Source organism: Antennarius striatus, chromosome 15, assembly GCF_040054535.1.
Source record: "Antennarius striatus isolate MH-2024 chromosome 15, ASM4005453v1, whole genome shotgun sequence".
Taxonomy (NCBI): domain Eukaryota; kingdom Metazoa; phylum Chordata; class Actinopteri; order Lophiiformes; family Antennariidae; genus Antennarius; species Antennarius striatus.
The window spans coordinates 8090859-8101592 of record NC_090790.1 but is presented as its reverse complement, the minus strand read 5'-3'; the positions used below and the strand labels follow the sequence as shown (position 1 = coordinate 8101592).

General features: G+C 40.9%; 1 protein-coding gene across 1 annotated transcript; it reads right to left on the bottom strand.

The window, feature by feature from the left end:
- Positions 1-7292: 7292 nt before the first annotated feature.
- On the bottom strand, positions 7293-10409 carry sigmar1 (sigma non-opioid intracellular receptor 1). Its single transcript, XM_068334856.1, has 5 exons — positions 10153-10409; positions 9953-10004; positions 9417-9565; positions 8937-9029; positions 7293-8806 (listed from the first exon to the last, which is right to left on the bottom strand). The coding sequence occupies exons 1-5, from the start codon at positions 10295-10297 to the stop codon at positions 8577-8579; spliced, it is 669 nt and encodes a 222-aa protein (XP_068190957.1). The 5' UTR covers positions 10298-10409; the 3' UTR covers positions 7293-8576.
- Positions 10410-10734: the final 325 nt, after the last annotated feature.

The following is a 10734-nucleotide window of genomic DNA, read 5'->3' as shown; positions in this document are numbered from 1 at the left end:
CATATTCCTTACACCACAATAGCAAAGTGATATGAGCTCAGGTCAATGATGCCTACAGGAGCAACAGATCTTCAAAACTTGTAATGCACACATGTACATGTAATGAACTTAAGTTTTGATCCACAGCATGAAACTGATTCAATGGAACAAATAAAGCAGGAGGGTTAAAAGCACTTTCCTTATTGCAGGTTATTGATTTTGGTTTTTGGTTACATCTGGGCAGGGTGCTCAATACATTGATTGTGATCGACCAGTTGATCGTGACAGCAGTTCAGGTAGATGCACAAATGATGCTTTCCCGGACTTCCTGAATTACCACAACATAATCCATCAATGAGTGCAATGCGCTAAAATGCTAAACATGAAAGAGATCATGATTGTGGTAAGACAGATCACCTCTTCTATTTGCACCAGATCCCTTCAAGGACGGCTATTCCGTGAACATAAGTAGAAGGCAGACTGCAACAACCCTGAGTCGTTGCTACACGCTGACATGACGTGAGACACATCCATGCACTATCCTTTTCGGAATGATGCTGAGGTTCAGTCACTTGCATCAAGAAATGCAGCACTGTTTCACCTGAAGATTTCTGGAGTGGAAGATGAGATTTTGACACTGCAAGCCAAAAGTCATTGACAGTTCTGGAACTTACTCACAAAAGAAAATTACCCCAACATGAGGAAATGTGGTGCAACAAGAAATGCAAACAACACACACACACACTCATGGACAACTTTGATGTGACCAATTCACCTAAGCTGCATGTTTTGGAGGTGGAAGGAAGCCAGAGAACCCGGTGAGAACTCACACAGACGTGAGTGGAACATACAAACTACACAGAAAGGAATCAAACCTTCTTGCTTGGGGGAAACAGCGCTACTCACTGTTCCACCCTACATGAATAATGTATGTGTATATTAAATGACTAATCTTGTTTTGGAAAATCTAAAACCTGCTAATTTTTAAAGCATATAAACACCTATACTCATTTAAAGCCTGTCTTTTTTTCTTTTTCTAACCATAATTAACAAAGATGTCAAATGAGCGTTGTAGAAAAACAGTTTAGACCACAGTCAAAGTGGGTGAAAAAAAAGAAAACACTTGTGGTTACTGTGGTGTTCCAGGTTTATCTAAGCTGACAGCCTTTATGGATCACATCCAAGAGCCACTGGAGCAGAAATCATCACAGACTTTCTGTCTGTCTGTTTTATATAGTGTGTTCCTGTCGGTCTGTCAGCCTAAATGTAGTCCTGTTGGAATGTGATATGGCAGCATTACTGTTACATAATTATCAGAAAAACTAAGAGAATTGACAGTGGCCTTCAACTTAACCTTTGTCCTCAACTCATTGTATACCTCCATTAACATTATCTTACTTCTACTATTTGATACATCATGGTCACTATAAACTTTGTTATAGCATCAGTGAATGTTATAGATCAGAAATGTTACATGAATAAGAAAATTTTTTAAAAAAAACTTGAAGCACATCATGAATAATGATGTGAATAGTGATCTAAACTCTGGCAGAAGTAAAAACGAAAATCGGCGCAAAAATCTGACAAGCAGCGCCCTCATCTGGATGTCCTGTGGCAGTGCAGGACTTGTAGTTTTCTTCCATCATTGATGTGCTTCGTCAACTTAAAGGACCTGCATTGTTACACAGTACAGGTTCTCCTGTCAACAGGGGTTCCAGTGGCTAAAAGTAGAACCCACCCACAGACAGGAAGGATATATAAAATAAACTTCAAAGAAGTCATTTAAAGTTTGTCCCTACCCTGGGGATAAATCTAGAAAATATACTAAGTCTCTCATCTATGGTTAACCAATGAAATTAAATTAATTTAAATTAACTTAAATTCATTTCGATTAAATGAAATTAAATTAGGTGGCACGATAGGGCAGGGAGTAGCGTTGCGGCCTCACAACTAGAAGGTTCTGGGTTTTAGTCCTTTCTGTGCGTTTTTATATTCTCGCTTTGTCTTCGTGGTTCTCTCTGGGTTCTGTGGCTTTCTCTCACATCCAAAATCATGCATCGTTTGTGAATTGATCGTTCTAAATGCCCGTAGGCGTGAGTGTGAGTGGTTGTTTCTTTTGTGAGGCTCCGCAATGCAGTGGCGTCGTGCTCAGAGTGTCCCCTGTAACTCAGTTGGGATAGGCTCCAGCAACCCCCCGTCACCTGTAAATACAGAAAAAAGTGGTCAAGAAGATGAAAGAATTAATAAATTAAGTGTTGATCACTTTTTTGCACGACTTCTTCCAATCTAGAACATTGAAAATAGCTTGCATTTTTCCGCAAAAAAAATTAAAAAGTGGAATATTAAGAAACCTGGGTCAGGTTTCCTGTTACACCTGAAGCTCGCTTTAGGTGGCTGCTCGTTTGAAGACTTTTTTGGGGCTCCTGGAGGCTCCTGGAGGAGGTGAAACGACTGCCACCAGCGAGAGACCACCAGCGCTCATCATAAGGTTTACTAATCGGAAAAAGAAAACAACACTACTGAAACAGCGGGGCTCAAACTTAAAGGCACACATGTATTCATGACAAAGAAAAATGCTGACATCACAAAAATCGCACGACAACTGAAAAAACAAGGCGAGATTCAACACACCTGGGTAACGAACTGTAAGATCTTCATCAAACTAAATGGGACACCGGAGGCAGCAAAAGTCTTGGTGGTGAAGAACATAGAAGATCTTGAGCAGTATCGACATTGATGTGACTCTTCATCATCACAATCCCAAACACAGACTACACCAAGCACCAATAGGGACATGTTACAGAAGATCCTACAGCATCAACAAATAGAACTAGAAACCTGTGATTACAAGAGCACACCACCACTGATACATAGACCCTGATAATAATCTGCTGTCTGCCATTGTTAAAAACTGTAATTATTTCACCCAAGAACATTATGAAAACAGTGTAAATTCAGCAGATAGCCTCTCAATAATCCATTTTAATAGTCGAAGCATGTACACGAATTTTGAGCCTATCAAAGACTACCTGCAACATTTCACTCATCCATTTAGCATCATTGCAATAACTGAAACCTGGTTCAATGATGATAAAGGTATTGATTTTCGTCTTGATGGCTATGAATTAAGATATACTGTATAAACAGAGTAGGTAAAACAGGAGGGGGGGTTGCCTTATACATTCATAAATCTGTTAAATTCAAAGTTTTAACTGATATGACAATAGCTGTGAAGGGATTATTTGAATGTTTAACAGTGGAAATTGTAAATGACAAAAAGATAAATATCATGAGTCGTGTATACCAGGCACCTGATCCAAATATAGAAACTTTCACTGACTGGATTGGTAAACTGTTTTCAACTGTCAATCAAAAAAACATATTTATCTGTGGTGATTTTAACATTGATCTGTTAAATCCAGCCAAGCACAAAACTGTTGATGACTTCACTGACACAATGTACAGCTTGTCTCTGTATCCAACTATAACAAAACCGAGCAGAATAATGTCACATAGTGCCACAATCATCGATAAGATCTTTACAAATATTATGAGAAATCAAATCACTAGTGGCCTATTTATATGTGACATAACTGACCACTTATCTGTTTTTATTTTGTATGATGGTAATTTCAAGAAAAGTAAAGACTCTATGGCAAAAATCTCTAAATGAATATTAACTGATGAAATGATCCAAGCTTTAAACGATAATTTACCGTTCCAGGATTGGACTTCAGTGTGCAGTGACCCTAATGTGGACAGTGCTTATTGTACTTTTTAAGACATCTTCGCTTCCATGTATAATAATCACTGCCCTGTGAAAGAATATGTTATGAAGGAAAAACATCACAAAAGCCCTTGGATTACCAAAGGAATAATGAATGCCTGTAAAAAGAAAAACAATCTCTACAAATCTTTTATCAAAGTAAAAACAAAAGAAGTGGAACAAAGATATAAGAAGTACAAAAATTAATTAACTGACATCATAAGAACAAGCAAATAATTATATTATCAAAAATAAAAACAATATAAAAGGAATTTGGAATGCTTTGAATAGCCTAATCAAACAAAAATCCTCAAAGTTGACATACCCTGATTACTTCATTGATGAAAATGGTGAAGATTATAATATGAATAATGTAGTAAATAAGTTCAACATTTTTTTGTGAATGTTGGCCCCAAGTTGGCTGCTGATATGCTTGATAATGGAATTACAAAGTTAACTATTGGAAATAATGCCTTTTCATTCTTCCTCTCAGCTACAAAGGAGCAAGAAGTGACAAACGTAGTGCAGAAGTGTAAAAGTAAGTCCTCCACCGACTGTCATGACATTAGCATGTCATTGGTTAAAAAAGTAATACTAAAGTTTTATATAAAGCATTCAACAAATGATGGCCATCAAACCTCCAATGATTCTTTATAACTCCAGTCAGGGCTCATAACTTGAGACGTTTTGGATATTTTTCATTTCTGAGAGCTCAAGCCACTCGTAAACATTTTTGTGTGTCTGTGTGCGGATTGAAACACTGGAACAAATTGAACTTACAACTTGTAGTGGTAACACGTGCTCAATGCTTCGCTTACCATCGTTGGTATTTTGTTAATTACTGTTGTTGGTTTATTGTTCATTACCATTACTCTACCATTTGAGCTAATCCCTCACTCTGCGTTGCGGAGGCTTCGCCCAAGGAAGGCGGCCGGACCAGACCAGGTCCCCCCTAGACTCCTCAAGGCCTGTGCTGCCGAACTGGGCGGACCCCTACACCAGGTCTTCGGCCTCAGTCTCCGGCTGGGGAGGGTCCCGTCCTTGTGGAAGACATCCTGCATCGTCCCTGTACCCAAGCGGAGACGCCCCACTGAGCTTAACGACTATTGACCAGTCGCTCTCACGTCGCACGTGATGAAGACCCTAGAGCGACTGGTCCTGGAGCTCATGCGTCCCCTGGTGCAGGGTGTGATGGACCCTCTCCAGTTCGCCTACCGGCCACAAGTTGGGGCTGATGATGCAGTCCTGTATCTCCTCCACCGGGCCCTCTCCTACCTGGATGTCGGGAGTTGTGCAGTGAGGGTGCTCTTTTTCGACTTCTCGAGCGCCTTCAACACCATCCAGCCCCGGCTCCTGCGGGAGAAACTGTCATCCATGGGTGTGGATCCCTACCTCGTGAGCTGGATCACGGACTATCTAACAGACAGACCCCAGTACGTCCGTATGGGGAACTGTCTGTCATCAGTGGTGACCAGCAGCACCGGGGCCCCGCAGGGAACGGTACTCTCCCCCCTTCTCTTCACCCTCTACACAACAGACTTCCAACACAACTCGGGTACGTGCCACATGCAGAAGTTCTCTGATGACACTGCAATTGTGGCATGTATCAGGGGGGGTGATGAGAGGGAGTACAGGAGAGTGGTGACGGACTTTGTGGGGTGGTGTCAGCGGAACGAGCTTCAGCTGAACATCTCCAAAACCAAGGAGATGGTGCTGGATTTCCGGCGGGCACCACCCTCCCCACAGCCAGTAGTCATCGGGGGTAAGGAGGTGGACGTTGTGGGGACTTATAAGTACCTGGGGCTGCAGCTGGACAGTAGACTGGACTGGTCGCACAACCTGGACTGTGTATACAAGAAGGGTCAGAGTAGGTTGTACTTCTTGAGGAGGCTGGCCTCCTTCAACGTCAGCTCTAATCTGCTCAGACTGTTTTACCAGTCCATTGTGTCCAGTGTGCTGTTTCACGCCATTGTGTGTTGGGGTGGTGGTGCCAGGAAACGGGACACAGAGAGAATCCACAGGCTCATCCGGAGGGCTAGCTCTGTGATCGGTCAGGATCTGGACTCGATACAGACTGTCCTAGAGAGGAGGACTATGTCCAGGTTTAGGTCGATCCTGGGTAACAACACCCACCCCCTGCACACCACCATCACCCAGCAGAGGAGCTCCTTCAGTGGCAGACTGCTGTCACCAAGCTCCTCCACTGAGAGACTCAGGACCTCCTTTGTGCCTCGTGCCATCAGGGGGCACAACCACTCTCTCAGGAGGAGGGGGTCTGAAGCCGCAGGGTCATCAAGGTCGGGCGAGAAGGGATAGACGTGGGGGGCCTGAGACGCACTGTGGATGCACTGTGGGACACTTTGTGGGGGTCCTTAATCAGTTCACAGCTCGGCTCATTCACGTGTTACTCATCACACTTCGACTCCCAAAGCTCTTTCTTCTCTTCTTCTCCCATGTGCCTATGCTTCCTTCCTTTTATTTTAGGCTATTCTTTTTCCTGTTGTTATAATTATGTAACAGCATGTATATAATGTTACTTATACTTTCTGTCATGTGTGTATTTATTGTATTTATTGTATCTCTTGCGAGCAGATGTCACCTGAATTTCCCTTGGGATCATTAAAGTATATATCTATCTATCTATCTCTAAGGTTCAGGTTTCCCTTCCAGATCTTTTACTCCAAACGATATACAAGTTGTCAAACAAACGTAATCAAATGAGGGTGTGTTTGTGTATTCACATACACAGATTGAATTTCTATTTAATTACTCTATATCTCCGTATCTTTTGTATCCTTTTGTATCATCAGGTGTCATAGTCATTAAGGTGTGGCTGTTGTTGGAAAGCTGTTTTGGTGCTTTCGGTCACCGGCCTCGGATCTCAACGCATCTCATCAAAGGTCTCAAGAAGGACGGTGATAATAAAATCTATACATGGGAACACACAGTGATAGACAGAAGCAGGTGGAGGAGCATCAGCGTTAACACACATCACAAGGCAAGAAATAGTACACTAGTGTTCAAATTCACTCACTCTCCCAGCAATTCACTCAAAAAAAAAAAAAAAGAGTATAAGCAAACACAAGCATACACTGAAATTTCATATGCACCTCTCTCTCACCCGGACCTCTCTCATGAATATGTCAACAGATCAACTTGTTTGCATCCTCTTGACATTTACAAACACAGATGAGAAATCCCTCCACCCACTCCCAATCCATAACCTCATCTTTAGGTTTATTAACTCTCCAGAATGTAGGTGGTTAGTTTTGGGATTTCAGTCTGGTCGTTAAATTATCCATTTCTTTTTCTTAGAGCTACAGTATTTGCTGATAACAAACCTCTGCGATCAAAGTCACTACATGTTAAGGATGCTACAACATTAAGTCTCAGTATATCAGAGTTCCGAGATTTGTCTTGATTTGATGCGTGGAATTAATACTGTATCTTCTTGTGTAAATTGACCACATGTACTGCTATGAAGCAACGTCCTGCAAAGGATTGAAATGGGATCAAATATAAATCAGACTCGAATAAATTACCTTCAAAAACATTTATTTTGGCATTGTCAGTGTTCAGCTTTACCTTATATTAAAATATACATCTGAGGATTTACCCATCAATGAAACAATTCTACTACTGGTGCTAATTGATAAAATTCAAATGCCCCCTGTGGGCCTGGACTGTTTAAGACATCAAGAAAAATAAGGTCTGGAAATTAGGCTATGTTATCTGCAAATGTTCAAACCAGGATATGTTGGAATCAGCAGAATGGATTTACTTGTGCAATACACAAATACTTGTGTTGTTGCTTAGCTGAAAATTTCTGCTCATTAATACACAACAGTAAACATAAGAGGCCTATTTCCATTTCAACGTTCCACACAATGATGGACTGGTCTCACACAATCAAGGGATATCAATATCCGATTCTCTATTCTCAAACCGATAGCACCAACTCTAAGCTCATGTTAAATATGCAGATTTTGGATGCCAGCTTTTACATATCAAATTCTGTCCATTAAACACGTCGAATTTATAACATGACATGGCACAAGTATAGAGAACAGCAGTGTTTTTCCATTACATTTTGTCATACATAAATCACACGATCCTAAATTTCTCAAGACATATTTAGTGTTTAATATCCGAGGTCAATCTGCAGTCTCGAATTAGAATCAACAGATGTAGTTTATGATACAGACTTCTGTTAATGTAGAGGAACAAAGGGACATAATTTACTTGAACCACCGTCTGTGTGTGATACAGATAGGGGAGAGGGAATGTTGCACTCTCTTGAGCTGGAAAAACACTGAGAAGAGTACTCCCTTCACCTTACAGCAGCTTCCACACCAGTGTGTTTGTCAGTTAGTTGATCTGATGTCTACCCCCATCTGTTAAAGTTCTCAGGGTGATTCTCTAGAAAACTTTGCCAACATATTTCTTGTAATCTATATCTCACAAATGAAATTATTCATTTAGAAAACATATTGCCTCTAATGTGTGAGCACCTAAACCTGATCATGCACAGGGCAATGTTCGCAGTTGTGGTAGATATTTTAATCACTTTCTTTTAACATGAAACATCAACGCCCTGAAGTGAACAAACATTCTTTCCTCACTCTGTTATTTACTAGGAAGATAGTTTGACATTAAATACTTTTGTTCAAATAAACTGCACTCACATAACTTGGAACGGTCTTGAAAAACTGACAATAAAGCGGTCTGGCACAGATAATTTTCACCCTAATGAGACTTTAATGGTCAGGGGTAAGACACCATGGGTAGAAAATGTTAAATCTTGATGTTACAGTCCCTCTTCGACCTCGCCTCAGAAAACCCCTGCTTCCGTAAATAGCGCACCGGCCTCCAGCAGCAGACACTTGACATAAACACGGATGGTGTGGAACATTGTGACAAAGTCCTGGGTGCTGAACAGGGTGTCTGCAAGAGCAAATCCCAGTGTGGAGGGGATGAAACCTTGGCCGTACTCCACCATCCATGTCCCAGCACTCCACTGGACTGATGTGGCCTCGCCTACACTGTGTATGATGGTGTCACCTGAACATTTAGCAGAGTAAGGAAAAAAAACTGGGAGTAAGTATAACACAAGAGTTGAGCAATTATGTAAGATACATTTGCCTCATTCAAATAGGAATAGAAAACATATTGTCAGATTAAAATAAGTTACCGGGGTAGTATAATTCACTCTTTGTTGTCCCCTCTTTCCACTGTCTGAAGGTGCCAGATATGACTGTGTCAGATATCTCAGCCCAGTAGCGACCTAATGGCAGAACAGAGCAGATGTATGGTAAAATTTTAATATACAAATGATAAAATCCACAAATAAAACTAAAGAGGGGATTGTGTAATACATCAACAAAAATCTGCTTTTTCCCCATTATGTTAATTCGACTGACAAATTTCATCTTAACGCTGTTGGAACTGATCTTTTTTCTTACTATGATATGACAAACCTTTCAGCACTTATTTGGAAAGAGTCACTCTCGAAAGTGTCATTTAAATGGGTCTCTCATTACTTTGCTTGACCTTGCAATCACTGGAACTTATATGCAAATATGACCAATCCTTGTACCTTCCTGCAATTTTTTTTGCCAAAAACCAGCAATGCTCCTTTTTGAGCATACAACTTCCGAGGATACTGCATTACCCGAGTGTCCTCCTGTGTCCACTGCAGTACCAAAGAGTAGCAAGTACTCTGTGAGCGAGGCATGGAGGAGACACATAGAGCCCATCCAACCTCCAGCATTCACAAACACCCACTGCAGGTCCTCGTCTGGCAGGATGTGGCCGGGATACCTAGTTCAGGTACACTAGATTAACCGGTTGATAAACACACAAAATATAAACATATCAGAAAGATCACCAATCACATCCTAAATATGACTCATGACTATTTACAAACTGTTGGAAAATATTCAATACCCGTTTAAGGGCTAAGTCATTATTTATTGCACAATGAATATTGACAAAAAGCATATACAAAGAGAAATAGTTAACTGATGATTGCAGAATAAAAGTTTTGTAACCCAAGAAGAATCAAAACAAATCGAGTGAATGTCAGCATCAATTTTGTAGATGGTTTATAGTAATTTTAAATATTGAGATAAGTCAGATAATTCCCTGATTCCATGGCATGTCTAAATGCATATCTACAGTTCTCATACAAAAGAGCATAATGATTACCTCTTTCTGAGCTCCACCACAATTTTAGAAAAGGCCTGATCATGGTCTTGTGCTGAAAAGAGGCAAATAGTACGGTTTATGTAAAAGGCAGGGAGTTGGACTACATACATGCGTGCACTTTCATGCTCAACCATATTTAAGCAACCTGCAGGTTGGCTTTAAGTCGGTTTGGATACAGATATCTTCAGTGACAAACTCACCTGCATATTGTTTGGCCAATTTGGCAATGTCTTCTTTGTTGAAAACATACTGCTTAGCAGCCATCCAGTGCCGCAGCAACAGCACCGCTAGGGCGAAAACTGCGGTAAGGATGACTAATTTTAAACTTGCTCTAACAACAGACATGCTTTAAACAAACAAGGACTCTGCAGTCGGGGTCACTACACGTGGAAAGGGGGACAACCAGATTGCTCCAAACACGCCATAGGCAGAGATGGGATGAAATAGCTTCTTCCTGATCAGCAGGCGCAAGATTGGGCAGTACAGCCAATCAGAAGCCGAATCAGGTGCGCCTGTCGCAGCAGTTTTAGGGTTGCCAGTACAGTAAAAAGCCCTCTCTCTGTATTTACAACATTTTCGAAAAATCTATTTACAAATATCGTTCAAATTGATACAGTTAAATGTTTTTGTCTTATAATAACATTATATGTTTAATTATCTCAATACTGCGTCGACCGCGCTTTCATATTTGATTCTTTATAGTCCTGTCAAATAACTTGATGTATACGAAAGAGCACGTCTCACACGTCACTGTGTACCAGGAAGTGAGTCATGGTCCGTAA